We start from the raw sequence: 24,951 nt of genomic DNA, 5'->3' as shown, positions 1-24,951 counted from the left end.
AGAGATGCTCTAAAGTGCCAAATGCATTCACACAGTAAGAAGTACCAGAATCCCAACACAGAACTGAGTTCAGAATCGTACTATTGTAAAACCATCAGATGTCTAAAAAATGTATAAAAATACCACTGCTCAAATACTACGCTAAAATAGGTTAGTCATAAAAAAAGAGCCTCCTTATAACTTTGCCAAATCGGTTCAAAATTTGAGTCAAATTGAAAGTCACCATAAAAAAGTGAAAGATTAAAAGTGATAAGTAAAAAAGGAAGAAATGAAAACATGCCAACAAACCAAATATAAAAAGTTATAGTATAAGGTCATAAAAATGTATGTGCTGCTAGGGGTACTGTATCATATTCAGTGTAGTACTTATGTCCCCAAGAAGGTGTAAAGCTCCTCATCAATATTGTGACCCAGCGGTGTCTTACTCTCAAAGTCTAAAATGTACTTAGTCTCTTCTTGACGGAGTGTTTTCTCGTTATCACCACCCCTGGGACCTGGAATGACCTTATGTATGCCAAAAATCGTAAGATAGGCTGGGTCCGCATTGTGGATTTCCGAAAAATGTTTGGCCATGGGGTAAGAGCAGTCCTTGTTAGTAATGGCTCCAACATGTTGCAAGATGCGTACTTTCAGCTTGCATTTTGTACTTCCAACGTACCATTTTAGGCATCAGCACATCAAGGCATATACCACCAGTTCAGATTCACATGTAATTTTGCTGTTAATGTAAACCAGATGTTTCAATATGGGATGCTCATAACTTTCTTTGCATATTCGCAAATCTTACATCTGGTACACTTAAAGAAGCCAGCTCCTGTTGAGGAGAACCAATTAGTGTTTGTATCATTCCTTTCAACGGCCATGTAGCTTTTCACCAGCAAGTCTTTTATGGAGGCACTTTTACAATAGGTAATGTCAGGATAGTTATGTAGCATATCACCTATATCTTTGTCAGCTTTCAGTACTTTCCAGTACTTATTAACTATCCGTTTAATGATACTGCCGTGGCTTCCAAATGTCAGAATTAGTCTGGTGGTGTTTTACTCCTCTTCTTTTGCTAGGTCCTTCTTAGATGTTGTTAAGAAAATATATATATTCAGTAAAACAAACTTTGTTAAAAGGGACGTTATGGTTCCAAGTAAAACCGAAAAACCCCTGAAATTCGCCAGTTATGGTAAGCTAAGTAACCATAACTTGCGCCACCACCGTGCACTGCTAAGACTAACACCCAGGACATCAAAGATGACATCACAAATGTACCTCCTCACCCCTTTAAAAGGCCACACCCCAGAGCTGATGTTCATTGTGCTTCTGGCTATTGCAGATTGACTTCTGCTGCCATTGCTGCTCTTGCTGAGATTATCACATCAACCCTGATGGCATCCATGGCTGCTGTTGCTACATCTGCCACAGCACCACCCCCAACCCCTCCAACACCACCACCACCAACACACCCCAAGGGCCTGCAGAGGGGAAAAGGCGTGAGGATTTAGAGGACGAGGATGAAGAGGACTCGCCGGGAGTCTTGGGTGTGGCGGTTGTTTACCATTCATGGTAACGTACCAAAAGCACGTGCGAACAAGGTCACCTGCAACCAGTGCAAAATGGTGCTGAGTCGTGGGACATGTGGTTCGTACAGCATCCATGAAGCGACACCTGAAGTTCCACGGTGGGGCTATTCGCAAGGTTGTATCTTGTGATGAACGTAGTAGGTCGAGTTCCTCTACCACATGCTCCATTTCCGCTCCTCTCACCACAAGAGACACTCCTGTGTGAGAGCGCAACCCTCCAGCTGCCTCACAGGCCATTCACGATGCTGGTGACCCTTACCTTTCGAGGGTCACAATATTGTGTATGTACTGTGATGCAGTAATCTGCAGGGGGGAGAGTCTTCGAAGTGCTTTCGAGACTGCGGTGACAGAGCACCAGAAGACCTGCTACCTACCTAACTAAGGCCTACCCTACATCTTCCTCTCTCCACCTACCCTTTCTTATCCCCGTGGTTGGTGTCCCTTCATTACCCTCCTTTCACCTCCTCTCCTAGTGTGTCGTGTATAGAAAAAACAAAAAAAAATTAAAAACAACATTTTAAAAAAAAAAGGCTCTTTTCAGAGCCACCTTTCACAGTTTAAAAATAGAAGTGGCAAATAAAGAGTGCAGGGCCCTGTGCATTTTTTGGAAGTCCGCGGACAGTTCTAGGACATATAAAGTTTAGGGTGCTGCCCTAGCAAAACCAATGCACTTTTCTCTGGGAGGAAGTGGTGGCTCTGAAAAGAGCCTTTTGGTTGTGTTTTTGTGTGTTTGAAAAACGTGGAATCGTCAACATCTACTGCAAAATCGATGATTAATTCCAAAATAGGTCACAATGCATATTGTATATTTCTCAAAAAAATCTGATTGCCAGCATAAGTAAGATGGACTCCATCTCTGCGAAAAATGAATGTGCTACGAAACATATTTTCATTGTGGAAAGAGGACATGCCAACATCTCTTAGAAAGGCACAAACAGTCTTATTGACATTGTGCCTCGCTTTCTCCATTTGTGGACCAAATGAAGAAGAATGCAGCCACATTTGTCTTTGCGCAATACGAGAAAAAAATACTTGGGAATTTGGAAACATTTCCATGACCTTAGCAAGTCCTTCTTTCATTTGAAATTGCAAATAAATTCCAGACACATGTCCTAAACTGTTCCCTCCACAATGAATTATAATTCTGTCTGGATGATGCTCTGTCTCTAAAGTAGCACAGAGAGGTACCAAATCCAGCCACTTCATTCCACGCACTCCATGCCAGTGCACTTCCACATGAGGGAATCCAAGATCTGTAGCTACTCCACAGCGTTCTGCATGCACCTCCAACCAATGTACCCATGAGTGTTCCAAAATCCAGATAATCTGTTTTTGGAAACACACAGCCATAGCTATCTATTCTTCTCTCAGTAAAAACACGTTCAGACAAACTCTCTCCTTACACAACACACCCAGTAAATTTTACTGACCAATCCCTTGCTCTGCTCATTCTCATTTGCATGCCGCTCCACCCCAAAACCCCTGTATGTCATACGTGCTGTCCGCGGACTACCGCCATGTCCGCGGACACATTGAAAATCTGAACGTGGTGAATGTATAATTAAATAGTGTGCCCCATTTCCCCTTTGAGGTTGGCTCTGAAAAGAGCAGTTTTTTGGGGTTTACAGAGACCTGTTATTTTGCATTTTTTGTTTTTTTTCTTCTTACTTTACTACTTAAATCTTCACATAACCTTCTCCAAAGCAACCCTTATATTCCAAAACAGCATAGCATTTCCCAAAAAAAGATCAAAAGATAAGGAAATGCCATCTTCTTTAAAATAAACAGCATTACTGGAATCAATATTTTCATTATTACAGAAAAACATACAAGCTCTAAGCATGAAAGCACACATGCCTCGGTTGATTGCACACCTACCAATGTTTTGCTGAGGACAAAAAACAAAACTATTGTCCCATATTGCCCTAGGTAGTAATCCAGAAAAAAATACTTTGGCATTTGGAAGGATGTACATTACTGCTTAAACCAAGTATTCCAAATCGGCCAACAAAGTAGGGGCACTGACATAGCCGAAATGAAAACCACTATAGTGCAAAACTACCAGATGGGGACTGTGCATCCTGCCCATATCTTCACAAACTTGTACAATTCCCTGTACATTGCAATCAGGCACAGTGCTCCACACCACCTCCACTCCTTTAACATCGAAATTGTTTGCCATGTGCCTGCATTGAGCATACTGCTGTAAAGCATGCACAAACATATCTCCAAGCACCAACACCCTGACTTTCTCCACCTCTCCCATCTCCATCTCTCCCATCTTCACTACACACAGTCTCTTTCAACACAAATCCACAACCTCAACATCTGATTAGCTGATCCCTACAGTCCCCTTTCCGTGCTGGATTTGCTGGAAAACCGCGATGTGGCACGCCCTATCCGCGGACAGCCGCGGTGTCCGTGCAGCGAGTACTTTTAGCCAGCCCTTCTACCCTTTCCACATTGCTCTCGGTGCCATTCCCTCATTGGATACAGGTAAACAGTCACACAACCATCCACCAATCATATCCAGGACCTCTACATCTAACTCCATCATCAGAGTTCCGCACTTCAAATGTACTGTTGATCACTCTGAGTACAAATCTCATATCATTGGAAAGCACATACTACAAAAACTACTCTTGAAGTCTCCAAGATTTCTACTTACAGCTGCATGCATAGCCACATGCATGAATACAAACTACCGTTATGCATATTTCAGTCCAGTTAAAATCAAGCTGTGATCATTTACAATAACTTATCTAAAACTACCTGAACAAGTTGTGAAGATCTTGGGGCTATCTGTAACACTATTTAGCTTTTTTCATCCCATAGGACAACCAATGTTGTCCTGTCTATGGAAGCAGCAGGAATGAGAGATGTCGGGGATGTGTTAGTCTCTTGGGGATGCTCCAATACACACACCATAGCAAGTGATTTTAACATATTTACATTACATTGCACCAAAGTTACAATTTGTGGTGTAGAATGCGTTGCCACGAATATTACAAGTCAGGTGCAGAAGACAGAATTATAATGCAGGTCTTAAGGCTTCAAGGTCAGCACTACAAAACATCTCTAGTTACATTTGGTCATTCTTACTATGTACTCGCAGTGACACCACAATTCGAAGATGAACATACCATATCAATGGTGGGAGGGGCACCGTAATGCCTAGGAACAACACATTTATAAGCGTAAATGTTTTTCTAAGCGAGAATACTGCTAGGAGAGTGGAAAGATTATCACTCTTGCCTTCTCAAAAACTCAGCAAAGCGCAGCTTGTCCAACTGTTTCTATGACAGAAGGCTCTATGCAAGACTTCCACCCTACATCTCAGTATATGGAATTAGGAATTGCACCCACTTTCAAATGTATAGTTATGATATCTTTAGCTTTAAAGAGAAAATGTTGTACGGTGCTCTTTCATAATTGTTGGTACGTGCTATATAAAAACATAAATGTAAATAAACAAAATAGGGAGCAGCCTGGAAAAAGTCTGGCTTCCTGAGATCTCCTCAAATATCTCTGCTGAAGTAGAGCAAAGATGGAAGAAAAAAGGGAAAGTGCAAAGGGAACAAAAATATTTCGATTAGGGCTCCCCTCATTTACTGTAAAGGATCTAGGCATGGAAGCATTGGGATTCAACAGTAAGAAGGGCACAGAAACAGTGGAAGATTTGGTCTAGCCAAGAACATAAACAGTTAATTAAGGATTTAGTTTCAAGATGGCCCCTGGAATAGCCAGATGGAACCAAAGAGAAGTAGGACTACTAACACTTCCGTTTAAAAAAAGGCAGCACAGGCCACAGAAGATTACTTGGTAACGTGTTATGGTAGCTCGTCTTCGTTTGCAGCGTTCCAGACCCGCAAGTTCCGTCCCTTTTTTGATGCTGTTGTGTCACCTTACTGGAGGATTTCAAGTTTTGCCTTTTGGCTCCTCTCCAACCCACTCGTCCCCCTGAATCTCGTTTCCCTTTGCATCCGTCTCTTTATCTGTGCTTGCACCCTCTACGTTCGCACTTTCACCGTTGCTCCTATCCCAGCATATGCTGGGCCAGCTGCACCTACACGCAAGCACCCTGGTTTTCACATTCTGCATCCCAGTGGGCGAAGACTGCCCTTGATACTTGCCCCTCCCAACCACTAACCCTATCATTAGGTGGACTTCTCTTGAAAGACAGGTTTTTCCATGGTAGTCTAGGTTTTTTGCCCGTCACCTAAAAGAAACAACCACTACAAGTGTTTGAGAGCAGGTGGTTGTTGACGGGGCAACGTGGCCTCAAGCACTCTCTAAAGCCCTCTGAAGCTACTGCATGGTTGGGAACACATGGGTCCAAGGTTGGAAAGACCGCTGATGTTAATGTCTGTTTCTCTTTACTCCAACTAGTGAGTTCTGTGAAGAGCCAGTTTCCCACCTACCCTTGTTTTGTACCTGGTCTTCGTCTGGCAGTGGGCCGCTGGGGTGTTACATTCCATATGGGATTCTAGGAATAGGGTTGGAACATGGCATTTATAGAGCAACAAAGAGGATATCAGTAAATATGTGAATGGTGCCTGGGGGCATCACTGCTTTTCTTAAAGCAGGTCTATTTTTGCTGTCTATAGTCATTTCCAGCTTTCGCAAACACACCTCGATGTGTGTGGCTAATCGCTAAAGTATCTGCTTATATCTTTGTCAGATCACTCAAATAAGAGACGTCTTGACAGTGAGGAGGGAAGTTGTAAGGTTGTCGAAGAAGGAAGCCGACACAAAGGTGGCATGGTTTTGCTATAGACTTATTTCTGTGTTTAAAAGGTCCTTAATATCCCCAACTTCTAGGAGGGGTTTCCCTGTCTCAAAACTAATATTAAAAGGATCTGTCAGAATGTCAGTCAACGTAAATTCCACTGTCCTGTGTCAGAACCTACTTCTATCCCGCACACTATATAAAAAGGTAAACTAACAAAAGGTTCCTTCTTTAAGGAGAATGACTACCTTCCCCTGGCTTGTGGCTTTCCCACAGTCTTGGCAAAATGTTACCTTTAGGAGAATGGCTGCCTTCGCCTGGTGTAGCTCCTTATACACTTCAATAGAACCGGGAGAATAACTCCCTTCCCCTGTTATGATTTGGTATACTTCACAACAATGCCAGACGGAATGACTCCCTTTCCCTGGCTTCTGGATCTCTCTCAGTTCAGGACCAAGAGAATGCCTCCCTTCTCTTTGTAGGCTTTGGCACAGTTCAACACAAGGCCGTGGGGGGCTAGGAGGGGGTCCCGGTGGGGAATCCCCTAGTGTCTTTATTCAGAACTCCTGATGTTGTCCCAGGAGAATGACTCCTGTGGAAAATGTATTTTAATTGCCCATTAGTTCTTTCAATGTAACCTGCCAAAGCTATTATAATGTGAACTACTAAAAGCCATTCATGAAAGCCTTTTCAAACTGAGTAAATTCATAGCATGAACTTTGTACAGCTTTTGTACGAGTTTTAGTCTGTACATTAGGTCATCACAGATATTATGTGGTTCTACTGACTTTGATCAAGATGTTTGCTTAAAGTAACTGCAAATTGCAAAGGCTATGTATAAATAAAGCGCCTGACACAAACTTCCCTTTTTGCAACGGAAAACTGCGTGTGGTTTAAAAGTTGAACTCTCACACAGAAGCACATATTAGTAAGCACAAGCTATTTTTGATCAAGCTGCTGTCATGCTCTTGTGATTTGCCTGCTGGCGGGCAAATGCACATTACAATATATAAATGTCTTGACATGTAGAATATTTGCGCAGAGTTAGCATGACGACGCAATGGCTTCTTTGCGCACGTAATGTCTGGAATTTAGGTATATATACATGACCATTTTGTATTGTAATTTGTGAGAGACTGTGATGGCTTTCTGCCATTATGGTTTTCTTTCCCACTTAAGTGTACTAAATTTGGTTTTGCTGCAAAGCACAATTTGACAGTCTCTGTGTTGGAGTCTTAAATATCTGATTTGTTTCATTATTTCCAGACGGGGCAAACCCAAACCTGCAGCAATTGTAATATTGTTTACAATTTGGTGACTCTGGGACTACTTCATCACGGACGGTTCCAGATGGGCTTTGAACCATGGTTGACAAGGAGCGGAGCCGACGGCTGACATTCGTGGAGTCCACTGCTATAATACTCTGATAAGAAGCCCAGGGTTTTCCAGCAGACCACATCCACCCATACTTCTCAATAGGTCGCCAAACGGTCGATCGCGAGCTACCAGTAGCTCGCCTGAGCATCTTCAGTAATACGCGATCGAGATACTGAAAAATAAACACTTTGTAAGGTTAAATGATTTACTGATGTGTTTTGCTGCTACTCCGTGTTCAGGATCCGAACCCTCGTCTTTCCGATTGCAGGCGGGGAGCTTGGCTGCTGTGCCACGTGGAGCTGTTTGCAGATACACTGACAGATGTCAGCATCATCTTCTGCTTCTGTGGCTGCCTGTAGTACCACAGATGGCCTTGTGCGCCCCCATAGCACAGCCAGGAATCAGAAAGCCTGCTGGCAAACAAATTCTGCTGGCAAACAAACACTGTAAACATTGCTTTTTTGCTTGCAAGGCAGAGGGACTGCAAATCACTGCAGTACACGAGGTTATGGTGAGAGGAGGGAAGCTCAATAACATGCTAGTCATCTATTATGTGCAGATGACACCGTTACTGCATGTAGTAACACTCACGAAGATTGTGAGGGAGACCCCATGACGCATAAAACATACTACTGGTCTTGCCTCACACCCTTCTTTGGTGAGGAAGCAAGATATCACATAGCAATGGAAGTTTAAATTGTGTCATTTATGCAGTGCAAGGCCAATCAAAACCAGGGCCTCTTTTCTGGCAGAATTATTTTCAGAGTGGTAACTAGTCTTCCAATTAAAAGCAGCCCTGGTTACTCTCCCCACTGTAGCTCATTTAGGGAGAGCGATCATAGCCAGAGCCTGAACAAGAACTGCCAGGATATTGCAGCATGGATTTGAGAATGATGTGGCAAAAGAAAAGGACATTTATCTTTTTTTGTGATGTTTTTTCTGCACTTTGATATATAGAAATGTATTACTTTTGCATTCATTAAGTATAAAATAAAGACAACATTTTAATTAAAGATGCCTGCACATTGAAACAAGTATGTTTGAACTAGGTTTGAGATGTTTTGCATAAACCTGCCCAAACAGACACCCATACCTGGTGTCCTGCTTTCTCCTCGTGCCTCCCAAACTTTGATACATACCAGGAATCCCGCTGCCTCCACTACCTCCTAAACACAACTCGTAGCGGGTGTCTGGCTTCTCCCCAACCCCAAACACCATCCTCCCCTTTACTCTCTAAATATATGCACATCTTAACTCACTGTCCTCTAGGGGTCGTCACCCACTTTGGGCTCATTTTCATCATCCCAGCAAAGCCAAACCACATCCTTAGGCTTTAGAAAAATTGCCATCTGTGTGGACTTCAATGGGGTCACACTCAGAACTCGTCTGAATTCGCACTACTTGGTGATTCAACAGGTTGAGATGTATGGATAATTATACCGATACCTGTCACCCTGTTCCTCCCTCACAAACAAACAGTCATGGCTGCTGTCCTACCTTTTTACCGGAGGAAAGAAAGCCCATAGGACACTTTAGATGTGGAGGTGCATCAGAAGCTGTAAGAGGTGTGCTGAGTTTCCAAGTGTTTATTATCGCCCATCTTCCCCTACCATTCACGTTTTTTGGAACATTAAAACATTAAGGGCAAATGGCAAGTGGTGGTTGGCCAGGGGATGGGTTGGGCTGGTTGCTTGCTTATATTCAGGGCGGAGGCGGAGATACTTCTGCCCCTGTAGTGAAATCAAAAGTTGGCACTCATGAGCCCACAGTTTAATTTCCTAAAAACTGCTGTCAGCACAACAGAAGCATTTATTTGTGATTAACCAGTTTGACAAGCATATAACATCTTTATAAATGTAACCTGTGCTGAAACACAGAGGGGCACACAAATAACAGAGTATGTGTGGTGTCTGACAAAAAAAAAAATTCAAAGAAAAATAGTGAACGCAAGCAGCATTTTTCAGTTTGGAAATTACTTTTGTTTTTTCATCGAATTGTGAAATGCAAATTTGGAAAACAATAGTGTGCCTAGCATGTAGAAAGCCTGCATAAAACGCAAAAGAAGGGGCACATACATTACAGGATATTTGTGTGGTAGTCCAACAATTATCTGTCTTTTTATGAGACAGCTGCTAATAAATAATAATGCAACAAAGAGGTTTCTGAAGTTCTCAATATAAATCGTGAAGGCATATGTTATTCCAACTATTTATAGAAGGGAAATAATCGGGCCAAAAAAATATTGGTAAACATTCCAAGGTTTATAAACATCCCCACCCTGATTTCGCCCGGGGGTTACTCTCCACTGCAAGTAGCTCTAGCTACCGTAAAGGTTGGAGACCCCTGCCTTAGAGCAACATGTGCCTACAACCCCTGAAGGAACCCCAGGTTGGGAATTATTGATTAAGAAGGGACAAGGTGTAGTCCTGTTTTTGCGTGAATGGCATAAGTATACCTCCAAAACCAGTGACCCTACCCTTTGCTTTCCTATTCATGGAACTTTTGATTTGGACAAAACAGCATATCTTAGAGAAACGTTGTCAGCCAACGGAGATAAAGAGGTAAGGCCACTGCAATGGGAGACTTATAAAATATGGGAAGATTATGTCAGACAGAAATCAATGAGAGAAACACGGCTAAAGAATAAAAAGCTGCAATCAGAAAAAGATAAAGCTAGAGCCTATGAGCTCCAGAAACTGGAGAAATTGATGGAACTGGATAATAGAGAGTGATGATAAAACAGTAGGAGCATATGTATCTAAATCATGTAATGAGGCTACAGCACCAATGATGCACACTGATGAAAAAATTGATCCCCTATTAGAATGCCTTCTCTCCACTAAGAGAACTCTCCCGCCTCCTTACCATCACCCAAATGTGCATGATGGGCCAAAGGAGCCCCCTCCTCCACCAGGTACTCCTATATACCAGACTAGGAGCATAACTGCATCCCAAAGGGATGAAGCTAAACACTTTGCAAATGCTTGGACAGCTAAAGGGGAAGAAGGGATTAAAATAGCCAGGGATATTGCGCCTCAAGTAGAACAGCTTGTGGCAAATGAAATTGTAAAACACTTATGCAGCAAAGTGTGGTTAGCCTATAAAGAGGTTAATAGTAAACAAAAAGGGAGAAGAGAAGAATATGATCTTCCAGACCACTATAAGGAAATGTATAAGAATAGCCAAGAAGGGACTTATCTACAGATGACTGGTCAGATATCATAGTGACACTACTAAGGTGGCTTGATAAAATTCCCTTACACAGTCCAGTAACAAAGCAGAACCCTATGAGAGAAGTGCCAGGTTTTGATAGTAGCAACCCCACACATCATGTACATGTACCTTGGAATTGTATGGAACTATTATCCTACCAAGGACTGTCCAGATATTAGACAGAATCCAGAGCAATGGTATAGCCAAACTAACCGTGTGCTAAAAACTGGACCTCTAACACAGAGTGATATTGACCAGCTATTTACGTGCATATTCCCTCCAGACAATGCAGGAAACAGGATAGTGAAGAACCACCCATTAAATGGACTGCCTTAGAAGATGAGACAGTGGCAAAACTCAGAAATGAGGAGGGTTGTTTAGACAAAACTATTCTAGCCTTGCCCAAGCACATAATGAGAAGAACAGAACAGATAGTACCCAGAAAGCAAGATTAACTGGAATAAGCCAACTACCTGTAAGCAGGATGAAGCAGAATCATTTGAGAAATATTTAGCAAGGAAAGAGCAGGCTTTTAGCTCTTTTAGCAGAATGGACACAAGTACTACAGAAGGGCAAAAGGCTTTCGGTTTGCATTTTGTAGGATTACTTCATTATCTTAAACATGACATTCAAACATAGGAGTCCACATGGCCAACCCAAAATGCTGCTCAGATATTAACTATGGCCAGGTAGTTTGCGGATAGACAAAGCAAGGAAAACACTGAGAAGGAAAGAAAGCTAAATCGTTTACAAACTAGAACTTTGATGCAACAAGCATTTCCAGAGAGAGGACGAGGAATGAGTATGCAGAGGGGAAGATGTATGTATAGAGGAAGAGGACTTGGTGGAAGTGCACCACCTTTCAATGGAAGGAGTGGTTCAGATGAAGGTTGGAATTATTGAAAAGGTCAGGACCATTGGATCCATGACTGCCCAATGAGGCCTAGAGGAAGAGGAAGGTCAGTAGAGCAAGTTTTTGCCAGAGGACAGATGAGACAAAGTAATGGTGAAGAAGTTAAAACTATCAAAGATGCACATAATTATTTTGATCCCAGACAAGGCCAACAATATTCAGCAAGAGATTACTATGAGGATGATACATGTTCAGATGATTTTGTGGAATAGGGATGCCCAAGAGAGGGTAAAGGGAGAGTGCAGATTCCAGTAGACCCCGAAGGACCATATGTTGAGTTATCCCTTAAAGATGCAAAACCAGGAAAGATTAAGTTCTTACTTGATACCGGGGCTACCCATACATCTATCTCGCATAAATTGGTACCTACTGTGCCCCTCTCTGGGAAAGTAAACACATCAGTAGGTTTTTCTAATACGCCTGTTCATAGCCCTATTTCAGAGCCTATCCAATTCTCTATAGGACCTATTTCATGTCTTGCTCCTGTTGTGCTTACTGACAAACGTGCTTTGAATTTATTGGGAATGCATCTGCGTAAGATATTGTACGCCACTATTTATTGTACGCCTGATGGTGTCTACCTCACTTGCATGTCTGATTACTTACAAAAAGGCTGTGCATATGCTGCTACTACCACGGGTGTACTTCAAAATGAATTACTAACTGTTGATGAAAGAGTGTGGGCCAAAGGTAAAAATGATGTAGGGTGTCTCCAGGTAGAACCTGTTGGCATTACATTAAGAGATACGATATCTACCCAAGAATACGCCTGTACACAATGACAAAACAAGCACTAGAAGGAATCGCCCAGTGATACAGGATTTCTCAACTAATGGCATTATCAAACAGGTAGCAGGCAGGACCTGTAACAGCCCTCTTCTTCCTATCCAGAAGAAGGTTAGTGAGAATGCACCACCTGCATGCAGACTAATAACTGATTTGCGTGCCATTAACAAGATAGTGCCGGCCCAATTTCCAGTTGTGCCAGATATGGTTTCTCTTTTTACCACGCTCACACCTACTGCCCAGTATTTTACTGTGATTGACCTTAAGAATGCTTTCTTTAGTGTTCCAATCCATGAGGATAGCCAGTACGTGTTTGCTTTTAACATAGAAGGGAGTTGTTATACATTCTGTAGAGCTCCACAAGGTTACACAGAGAGCCCAAGCATTTACAGTCAAGCTTTAAAAGCACAGCTAGATTGCTTTTCGCTTCCTAGTGGTACAGCCCTTTTACAATATGTAGATGATTTACTTATAGCTGCTGACACCAAAGAGCAATGCATAAACTGTACAGTCTAACTATTGAATTTTTAGCACCCTTGGGTCACAATGCTTCTCAGAATAAGCTACAGTTTTGCCAACATCAAGTTACCCATTTAGGCCATCTCCTGTCAAAGGGAGAAAGAAGATTACACCCACAGAGAATACAAGCTGTACTTAGTACAGTAGCTCTAATCACTCAGCAAAAAGTGAGAGGGTTTTTGGTTATTACGCCGTTTTGCCACCAATGGATCCCACATTTTTCTCTCTTAGCAAAACCCTTACTCAATCTCACTACTAAAGAGACACCAACTCAATTGCCATGGGTACCAGAACACCAAGCAAGCTTTGATATGTTGAAACAAACAAGCTTTGTGTAATTCACCTGCTTTGGAGACCCCCAATTATGCTAAACGTTTTTCCTTGTTTTTGCATGAAAAATCGGGATGTGCTTTATCTGTATTAACACAACTCCAAGGAGATAAAAACCTATTTTTCCTCCACTTTAGATACAGTGGCTAAAGGGTAACCAAGATGTCTAAGAGCAATTGCAGCAGCTGCCCTTTCTGTCAAACAATCTGAAAGTATAGTTCAAGGACATCCACTGTTTGTGATGGTACCTCATGCTAATCGATATTCTGATGAATAAGACCCAAACACAACATATGACAAATGTCAGATTGACTAGATATGAATTAATTTTACTTGCACCACACAACAATAAAAAGGTGCAATTCACTGAACCCTGCCACAGTGCTACCCCTCCCTTCCGATGACCTCACTGTATTGCATGACGGTATCCTAACAACAGATGAGGAACCAAAGGGACGGATAGACTTGACTGATGTACCTTTAATTGATCCTGATGGAACTTTGTATGCAGCTAGATCACGTTTTAAACTGCCATGCGGTAGCTCCACAGCTGCCTATGCTATAACCACATTGAAAACTGTGGTTGAAGGTTGCAAAATACCACAGCAATCTGCCCGGGCTGCAGAGATCATAGCATAACTTGAGCATGTGAGCTCAGCCTTGATTTGAGAGTGAATATTTATACTGATAGCCAGTATGCATTTGGTGTGGCGCATAATTTTGGAAGACTATGGGCTGAGAGAGGTTTTCTTACTTCTCACGGTACTAAAATCCAGCATAGAATGCTAATCACCAGATTATTGAATTTGCTAGTAGCGCCTAGACAGCTATCATAAAATGTAGCGCTCACAAGAAAGTGACAAATTAAGTGAATAGGTAATGCTTTTGCTGATAGAACAGCTAAATTGATTCCCCAAGCACCTGCCACTTTAACCTATGTATCAGTGAGTCCACGAGTTACTACTGAATTTGATAATTCTCTCAAATGTGTCAGACAGATACAACATATGCATCCAAAGAGGAAACTGAGAAATGGAATAGCAATGCTACCCTTGATGTTGGTTGTTATGTATACAAGTCTGATAAGAGATTATGGATGTTACTTAACAAGTATGTGCCTATGATGGTCACAATGACACATGGACACTCCCATATAGGTGCAGATGCAACTGTAGCCTTCTTGGGAGAAGTTTGGTATAATACAAACATTCGAAAGACAGCTATAGCTCATGTCAAAATTGTATTACTTGCTTAACACACAATATCGGAAAGGGTACACCTACCCCTAGAGGTAATTTCAGACCCCCAGAACTACCTTGTGAATGCCTTCAAATGGATTACATAGAAATGCCACAATGTCAGAGATTCAGATATGTTTTAGGTGTAGTATGTATGTTTAGCAAATGGACAGAAGCATTCCCTATGGTGGATAATACTGCTTTCAGTACTGCCAAGACTTTGGTGAACGAGTATTTTCCAAGATACGGACTGCCCCATACAATCTGGAGTGACAATGGTTTTCACTTTGCAAATAAGACAATAGAACTACTATGTCATGCATTAGGAATAGGCGAGAGATTCCATACAATTTATCACGCACAAGCAGCAGGGCTTTGGAACGTTTCAATTCTACCCACAAGAGCGAATTGGCAAAGATCTTTACTAGTAGCCCTCTCAAGTGGGTAGATGCTTTTCCCCTAGTGCTTATGTCCATACGTATTGTCCCGCACTCAGGAGTAGGTTTATCACCTTATGAGATAGTAATGGGATGACCTGCAAATATATGGGGAATCCCTATTCCGAGAAAACTGTCTAACGTCCCTTATCCTTTGTTGAGCGATTACTGTTTGGAGCTTACTAAGAGGTTGTCTATTATCCATTAACAGGTCAAAGACTCTTTGCCCAAACCTCTGGAAGGACCAGGTCACTGGATCTTCACCAAGAATTTACAGCAATCATCCAGCCTACAGCTAAGGTGGAAAGGCCATGTGAAAGTTCTATTGGCCATCCAGACTGCTGTAAGGTGTGAAGGACATCGTAACTGGATACATGCGAGCCACGTGAAGCAGGCTCCTCCATTTCTGGCTGGGAATAAGTCTACCGATCTACCATGGGAATAATCTGTGCCGAGAGGGACTGATAATTCACAAAGACCATCTCTGTGCAACGTTTCCCCATGTATCGTACCTCCCAAAGACATCACAGGAGTGACAGAGGGACCACGATATAACCTCAGGCCACGAAAGCTGAAGTGACCTGCTGAAAGCTTTTATTCCCTGGTATGGCCCTGCTATGAACTCCCGTAGTATTAGGAGATTAGCTAGGCTTTTGGAGGCTACAATCTCTGAAATAATGCTTTAGAAAACATGACAATTGAAATGCATGCCATTAGGCTAGTGGCCCTTAACAACAGGATGGTACTAGACATGATCCTGGCTGAGCATGGAGGGGTCTGCAAAATGATAGGGTCTTCCTGCTGTTCTCACCTACCCGATGCTTCCACCTCTTTGCGCAAATCTATAAAAAGGCTCCATGAGATTGGTTCCCAGGTACACAAAGACACCGGCTCATGGGACATTTTACATTCCATCTGGGGTTGCTTTAGCCTGTGGGGCTGGAAAATATGAATGTTGCTGCTTACGGTGGTCCTAATGATCTTAGGATGCTGCCTCTTTGTTAACTGCTTACTAGCATGCTGCCAGTATCTAGCCCAAATGTGTGCCCCTCGACCATACCTTGGCGCCAGAGGCAATGCTCTCATGATGCAAGATGTTGCCATACAAGAAATTATGCAAATCGAGATTAATGAGAGACATTGTTGGATCCCCGCTCCCCCCTCTGCCTTCACCTCGCACCACTAGTGGTAACACTGACTATGTGTCACAAGCAATTGCCCAGGAAGAAGAAATATATGAACTACTACTAAAGGCCATTTATTAAAGCCTTCTCAAACTGAAATGACTAGGCTGCCCTTTGAAATAGATATTCTGCACAAGATGCACAAAACCTGCTTGCTTTAGCAAAATGAGTAAATTCATAGCATGAACTTTGTACAGCTTTTGTATGAGTTTTAGTCTGTAAATTAGGTCATTACAGATATGATGTGGTTCTGCTGACTTTGATCAAGATGTTTCCTGAAAGTAACTGCAAATTGCCACGGCTATGTAAAAATAAAGCGCTCGAAACGAACTTCCCTTTTCGCAAAGGAAAGCTGCGTGTGGTTTAAAAGTTGAATTCTCACACAGAAGCACGTATAATTAAGCACATGCTATTTTTGATGAAGCGGCTGTCATGATCTTGTGATTTGTCTGTTGATGTGCAAATGCACATTACAATATATAAATGTCTTGACACGTAGAATAATTGTGCAGGGTTAGCATGATGATGGGACCATGCGAAGTCTGCTTTGCGCACGTAATGTCTGGAATTTAGGTACATATACATGACCAATTTGTATTGTAATTTGTGAGAGACTGCGATGGCTTTCTGCTATCGTGGTTTTCTTTCCCACTTAAGTGTAATAAATGTGGTTTTGCTCTAAGGCAAACTTTGAAAATCTCTGTGTTGGAGTCTGAAATATCTGATGTGTTTTATTATTTCCAGACGGGGGCGAACCCAAACCTGCAGCAATTGTAATATTGTTTACACTCCCTTCTCCTGGTAGGACTCGATATATTTCTTTCTCAATGTTTTCAACTTCATTGGCAAGGGTCCCAGATCCTTCTCTGATGGTCAGTGGTTTTCCTTTTCCCAATGTAATGAGGAAGATTTCCTTTGCCGCTTTCCGTCTTAGAATTTGGGCCCCAGATCCTTCTCTGGTGATCAGTGGTTTTCCTTCTCACACTGGAATCAGGACAATTTCCTCTGGTGCTTTCCATTTCTAGTTTTGGGTCCCAGATCCATCTCTGGTATTCAGTTGTTTTGTCAGTGCCACAGGGACGAGGAAGCATTCCATGGATGCTTGCTGCACCAGCAGTTCCCTTTGCCTCTCCACTGGGGCCCCTTTTACCTTCACGCAGGGTCAGGCACTGCTCTGTATTTCCAGGGATGGGTCTTCTGATCTGCTGCTTCCAGGCGCCACCTTATTCGGCAGACGGGCTACACAGCATTCTCGCCTAAAGCTTTGTGGTTTTGGAGTCTCTGTGGGACCTGTCAGTTCACCCGGCCAAGGTTAAGTGGTTACGTCACTGCTCCTCTTACCAGGACAGGCAAAGAGGTCTGCTCCTGGTTGACACTCACAGCGTCTAGTTGGCTTCTGCTGCTCTGCCCGCGTCTGTCAGGATTAAAATTTCCCGGGTTCCTCGCTCCTCAAAGACAACATCGAGTCTGTCTTCAGTTTCCTTTATGTAGGACTTGTTCCGCCTCCACCTATTGTCAACACCTGCAGTGCATGATCGCGGGCGCCTTTCATGATTCCTGCGAGCCACGTCATGGCAGTGCTTGAAGGTGTAATCTTCATGCTTCTGATGCTCTTCCTCGTCCTTCCTACTTGGTTGGTTTCATCACTATGACAATAATATATATGTTTGTTCTCTATGGAAGGATTGGAGGTGGAGTATAGGACTAGGGAATTTGTGGGGTTGATGGGATTTCCAGGGCTGCACCACAGGTGATCGTCCTTCTTCCCAGAGGCAGAATTGCACCCCATGAGATCATCCTGCATTAAACCACCCCTAGGTGGACTATTGGGTAGCGACCTCACCTCCCGAGCATCATGAGAAGGGGCGCCCTCTTGCAGAGAAGTGACGACACCTTGTGAATTGTCAAAGAAGGTACAGGCAATCCAGACGCAAAAAACGATCCTAAGCATGCTTGCCCAATCTGACATCTATACATCTTGAGTAGAGCCTGAACAAATGTAGGACTAGGATGTTATTGTAAGTGCTCTGCTATTTATATGCTTGTTTGCTTTAGTAGTTCATGAGAAAAATGAAGGAAAGAAATGTGTAATCATGTAATAGAGGCAAAAGTATGTTTGTATGAAGTATTCTAGAAAGTACAGAAGAAGGCAGAGATTGGGTGGAGCTGAAGTGGTCAGGCATGGCTCTCAAAGACCTGCTTGGAAGAGGACAAAACCCAAGTTAATGTCCTTAGGTTGATCTACTGAGAGTGCAGGTAGCATTTACATATCATGACAATCGTGAAACAGTGGCACTCAACCAGAACCCTCCAGGAAAATAGGAAAAAAAAGAACTTGAATAATCAGGATTGGGATAATTAGCCTATTATAGAATAATCCTCAATATATTAGTGTCTTTGTCCCTTGCTCTAGAGGTTTACAGACTCACTTGTGATTCGGGGAAAGGGGCAAATAGTAGGCGATGAAGAGATCTTTATGGACCTGGAAAGGTCTGCACACTGGAATGGCAATAGGTTCTGCGCGTTATGACACAGCAATACAGGCAGAACTGTACAGAAACCAGTCATGGGTGTGCAGGTCCAGTGAGATTTGCTTGCAAAACTGTGAAAGCAGGAGGTGCAGAAAAGTAGCGGGAATGAGTAGAAAAGTCTGAAAAGAGTGTAACCAACGGTTATTTTTGGGCATGGCTTAAAGTAATGGTCAGCCTGAAAAGCTCTGGCTTACACTGTGCTTGGATCTAGGTAGCTCTAGTGATGCTTTACTCCATTAAGTAAATATAAAAGACAGATGACCGCCTGTTTCGCCAATGTACATCGCTCTTAGATCTGACTTTCCACTGGGTGGAGTGTACTTACATGTAGGGTCCAGGAAGTCCTCCGAGGGCGTTAAAGCAGAGGCAGGTGTCTTCTACAATGACTGGTCCTTGAATCTGGCAACCATGAGGGAAGAAAGAAAATCATAAAAGTATAAATGAATGTTCTCTGAAGCAGTTGGTGGAATTTCTAAATGAAAGCATTAATTGATTTAGGGGTTTGTGGCCAATACCAGATTAGGTCAGTGCACATGTCATGTCGCTCTAAATGTTCTAAATAAACAAGTCGCATTTTCTTTTTAAATGCTAAAGATCTTAGTAATGAATCAAATCAAATTTTGCTATAAAGGGATTTGTAATTTGTTGCTTACTTCGCATAATCAGCTATTATATTCCCTTCCTAAGAAACAATCTAATGCTGAAAGACCGTTCGTTTTCAGTTAACACCAACAATATTATACTAGTTTAAAAAAAGAGCAGACATGTAACTTGTGAGTAGAATACAGCATTTCAACTGAACGTCACATACCACTGCATCATCACATAATAGCCATCACTGGAAGTTCGCCTACTGGTCAGAGTCACGCTGCAACACACTGTGGGTATGTAAATTAGCCGAAAAGTCTGCTTTTGGCGCCATATGAGGGAATAGGTATTGTTTATACAACAGTGCTAATTTATGGATGGCTTTATCAACTCTAGGGACAGCTGTCAAGGAGGCAACAACCAACCAATACATATTCCACCCTTATTATCATCATTGTGGCAGGTTGAGATTGGGGGATGTTTCCCAAATGCCATCAAAATGATAGCGGGTTTAGAGAAACAAAAAAGAAAAAAGGATATTCTATTTTTAATCTGCATAGAGAGGGCCTTTTCAGCCAAAAAGCCAAACACGAACATCAGTTAATAGCCAATTCAGCAATTCATGGCTTCAATTCTTCATCCGAGTTCATTAAAAGATGGTACCTGGCACTAGTGGCAATGTTAACAGGTTTAGTATTGAGAGTCTGTTCCCTTAGACAGAGATTTTTGTTAAAGTTAAAATCAATTATTGTTTATTATTTTCATCATAACACTAACAAAAAATACATGGTAAATAAGTTATAATTATACCTGTGATGGACAATCAAAATGTGTTGAAAAATGCTCTTAATTCACATTTCTTTATAAATACCCCGTAATATTAAAATAATACAAAATGTACTTCTCTCAAGTCTCTCAGAGTTTCTTTAAAATGTTTTTAATTGCGATTCCATCACGATTAAAAAAACTCTCAGATAAAGTGCAAATGAATTGATCAAAAGTGTAGACCATGATTCTTAAGCACGTTGCCATTTACGTTGCCATGGTAATACAATGTAATGAATTTAGATGCGTCGCTTTGAACATCCTAGGTATAAGGGCCAAGTTCTGTCCAGGCCTTGGTACAAAGATATTCTTGGCAACCGATATGCTGCATGTTGTGAGAAACCTGAAGGTACTCTCACAACCACACCCCAGGGATAATCTTCTCCTCAGGTGGCCAGAGAAGGGCCATCGCTTTTGGATACTGACCCAGGGGGCGGACAAGCGAGGTTGGATCACCTGGATGGAGGGTCCTTGGGAATTAGGGAGAGACGGCCAGATGGCGAGACATGGTATCCCACTTTCCTAATACTGACTTGCCCGCCCCTTCCCTCTGCCTTTATGGGCTACCATTCGTGCCCTGTTTTGTCCTGTGAGTACTGGGAAGAAGAGGGGTATGAAGGCATTTAATACTGAAGGTCAGGCATGTCCCATTGATTGGGTTCATTATGGTCAGGCAAGACAAGCCAAAGACTCACACCTGATGCCCATTAATAGGGATCAAGTGTATAAAGGGAGGAGGCCCACACCAGCAGGGGAGTTGAGGGGGGTGGAGGGGGGAAAGACTCTGTGGTCGAAGGAGACCAGGAAGTCTGAATACTGGGAACGATCCCAGCGGACCTGCAGGACACAGAGCAAGCAAGTCATGTGGTGGTTGCAGGACCAGGAGCCCTCAAAACCAAAGGCGGGCAGCAGGAGCTGCCAAATAGCTTTGAAGCAGGAGGGACACGGTCCACGCCCTTTCAGAATGCTGCCTTGTGCAGAGAAGTGCCCGGTGAGTAAGCGGAGCAGAGGCAGCCTGCTTCCCGGCTACAGAGGTGGTGAGCAGGAGCAGCAAAAACCGCCGCGGTGGAGATGCGAAGAGCCGCTAAGTGTCAGGTGATGGCCGGAAAGTAACGGTCCACGAATATAAGCAGATGGGAACACTATGGACTATCAAACTGAATGGGAATTGCAGCTTGAATGAAACTACACTATATTGAATACTGAACTGAATGGAAATTGCTGTTTGAATGAAACCACGTTATATTGGATACGGAACTGAATGAAAAATGTTATTTGAATAAAACCAAGGCATCCAGAATACCAAATGAACATTTGAAGTTAAACAGGCATAGCGAATGTCAGACAGTATGTATGAAGCACTATGAGCGAAACAAAACCAGGTGGAAAATTGAACAAACACCTGAGTTTGAAAATAACCAATGTGAGAAAGAACTATAAAAGTCTATGGTGAAACAAAAGAATGATGCAGTAAAGTGTTACATTAACCAAAGAGAACATTAATGTGAGAAGTTAGGAATCCGAAGCAAAAGAGCCTGTGAAGGAGTCAAACATGGGCAAGGGGACCTTACGGTTGCGCGACCTGTGATGGGTGGACAGTGTGGTCCGACAACCGCTCCTAGACCCAGAAGCCCTGAATGGTGACAAGCAAAAGACCTTGTGAATAAACCATGGAGAACTGTGAATTGAACACTAAAGCAACCCTGAAGGTGGGTCAAGTGGACCTATTGTTTTCTTGTATTGAACATTTGGAGTAAGTATAAGTGCTACAGTGAAATCTTGGGGAAGGGAACCCTGAGAATCAAAGCAACTGAGAAACGCTGTCTTGGGGCAGGGTCCCTCAAGACCTTCCTTTGTGTGAACTGTGATATATTGAACTTGGGGAAGGGTACCTCAAGAAGTGGCAGAACATTAACGAGGCAAGCAACTATTGGAACTGTGTTAAACTTGAAATAGGGAGCCCAAGAAGAACTTAAAGCTGAGACTTTACTTTTGAACACTATTTTGTGGATCAAGAAGTACCCCACACCTGGTTTATTTCTAGATGTGAGGGCAAGCATAGGTTTTGACACAGACTGGGCCTCATTACGAATCAGGCGTTAAGGGGTTAAGGGGTTAACGGCGCCGTAAACGGCGCCGACCCTTAACGCCTGATTCCGAGGTCCCTTTGCGCCATGGTGAGTTTAACGCCTGCTTTTTGCAGGCGTTAAAATCCATGGCGCTAAGGGACCATGGTGCTAATTACGCCACCGTAATTTACGGTGGCGTAATTAGCGCCTTCCCCACTCCCATTATGCCCTATGGGGCAAAAATGGGGAAGGGTAAAATGGGAAATGGGGATTTACCGCCCCACTCACCTTGGAATGGGGCGGTAAATCCGCCATCCACCATGGTGTAAACGTAGTTTACACCATGGTGGTAAGGGTACGACCCAGGCGGTAACTTACCGCCTGGGTCGTAATGAGGCCCACAGACTTGATTTGTACTTAGAGATGCAGACCTCCCTTTAAGTAGGGAAATCCCCATCCTAGTTATAGGGAAAGTTAGGCATTACACCAAAGATCCTAATGTTGAATTGGAAATCTATTGTCTGTCATCTCTTGATGCCATGCCTGTCTCACATAGTGTTTTATGAATTGGCACACTTGATACCTCAGTTTTATGGTTTAAAATAAGAAATTCGATTGCTCATCTGGGTTACCAGGTCTTGGGAGTTGTGTGTTTTATACCATGTACACATTTGTATTTCCCAAGTGGTGAGGATTTTCTGTTTTTAAGCAGATACCAACACAGTGTTGCTGTTCATGGGTTTTTTGCACAGCATGTTTTGTGGGCGTTACAAACACTAAACATAAATTGGGGCAGGCACAAATCTCATAAAATGGTAAAGAGGCAAAGCAGTAAGCCATAACTCAAGTAAACTGAGGTATGCTGGCACAAAAAGGTACAATAAGTAGAACATCCATTGGAAATGTGAACATTCTATGTCAACTATCATTTGAGCTGTAGGACAGATCAGCCCAACATTTTCCAAACAAGATGATGGCCTCGGCGCCCAAACAATGGAATGAATTGTGCAAATGTGTTTTATGGTTCAAAAGATGACATGCATTACTTACCGTAAAAGCATTTCTGATGATTGTATCTGCTTAGATTCACATGCAGTGCGTATAGTCCGACATTCAGTGGTCACCAGAGTATTGCATCTTGTCTTTCGAGAATCGAAAGGGGACGTCGACATGGGCGTGCCTGTAACACTATCCCTAACGTGACGTGTAGTGTACCCAAAATCCCTCACGCATCGAGGTCCATCCGATTGCATTTTTTCTGCCGTGAGGCAGCCTATGACTATTGTGAGTGAGTACAGAAAAGAGAGAAAGTAGTAAGATGTCTATGTTCCTTCCATCCGAGCGGGGAGGAAGGGTGGGCACATGTGAATCTAAGTAGATACAATCATCAGAAATGCTTTTACGGTAAGAAATGCATGTCTTCTGATGCTTGTTAATCTGCTTAGAATCACATGCTGTGCATAGACTAGTGAGCAGTACCCGAGTTGGAGGTAGGATGTGAGAAGGAACAGTAGAGAAAAGATGTCTTAGTACTGCTTGTCCCACCTGAGAATCAGACCTAGAATGAGTGTCTAGGCAATAGTGTTTTGTAAAGGTGTGTACAGAACTCCAGGTTGCCGCTTTGCAAATGGACTCTAGGGGAACATTGGCAATGAATGCTATGGAAGCCCCAGTGGCTCGAGTAGAATGTGCTCTAGGCTTGAAGGGCAGTTCTCTCTTAGCAAGAGTATAACAGAGTGTGATGCATTTGACAATCCATTTAGACATAGTAGATTTGGAGACACGGTCTCCCTCTCTACCTGCTGCCACTGAAACGAAAAACTGATTTGTTTTTCTTAGTGGTCGAGTTCTTTCCATGTAAAACATGACTGCTCTGCGTACATCCAGTGTGTGCAGGCTTCTTTCTTCCATGTTTGAGGGGTTCTGAAAAAATGTTGTTAGTTCTATGGATTGGTTCACATGGAACTTTGAAATGAATTTAGGCGCAAACCTAGGGTGAGTGCGCAGAGCCACCTTATCCTTGTGAACTGTTACAAAGGGGTCTAGAAATGAGAGTGCTTGTAGTTCACTGACTCTCCTGATGGAAGTAATGGCTATTAGAAAGGCAGTTTTGTAGGTGATCTTTGAGACTTGCTTTATGCATGGGCTCGAAAGGAGACCCCATAAGTCTAGTCAACACCACATTTAGGTCCCATCCGGGAGCTGGATTAGAAATGGGAGGGTGAATTATTTTTACTACCTCCGTGAAAGCCTTAATAACTGGTATCTTCCACCACGACACCTTTTGTTGTGATGTAGTGTAGGGTGAAAGAACAGCTAAGTGAACTTTTAGCGAGTTAAAGAGTCAAGTAAATGAGTCAGGTACAAAACGATATGTGTAGGAGAGCAGTCAATGGGGTTGATGCTCTTAAGAGTTGCACCAGATAACAAAACATTTCCACTTACTGGAATAGCAATATCGTGTGTTAGGTTTTCTTGCCTCCCTGAGTATGTCCATACATCTCGGAGGGAGTTGCAGGTGCCCGAACTCTATGACCTCAGGAGCCAGGCTGCTAAATTCAATGTTTGCAGGCATGGGTGAAGTGTCTCCCCCTTGTCTTGCAACAACATGTCGTACAGGCAAGGCAGTTTCATTGGAGGA

At 42.8% G+C, this 24,951-nt stretch overlaps 1 protein-coding gene across 1 annotated transcript in view; it reads right to left on the bottom strand.

Annotated features, from left to right (window-relative positions):
- ITPA (inosine triphosphatase) overlaps positions 1-24,951 on the bottom strand; it is a 362,873-nt gene that overhangs the window by 244,356 nt on the left and 93,566 nt on the right. The window contains exon 4 of the mRNA XM_069641242.1: positions 19,154-19,227. Within this exon, the coding sequence (XP_069497343.1) occupies positions 19,154-19,227 (74 nt within the window). The remainder of the gene's footprint in view (positions 1-19,153; positions 19,228-24,951) is intronic.

This window comes from Ambystoma mexicanum, chromosome 1q, assembly GCF_040938575.1.
Source record: "Ambystoma mexicanum isolate Mex_15411 chromosome 1q, UKY_AmexF1_1, whole genome shotgun sequence".
In the NCBI taxonomy this organism is placed as follows: domain Eukaryota; kingdom Metazoa; phylum Chordata; class Amphibia; order Caudata; family Ambystomatidae; genus Ambystoma; species Ambystoma mexicanum.
Note: the sequence above shows the minus strand (reverse complement) of the source record. Positions and strands in the feature narration are given on the sequence as shown.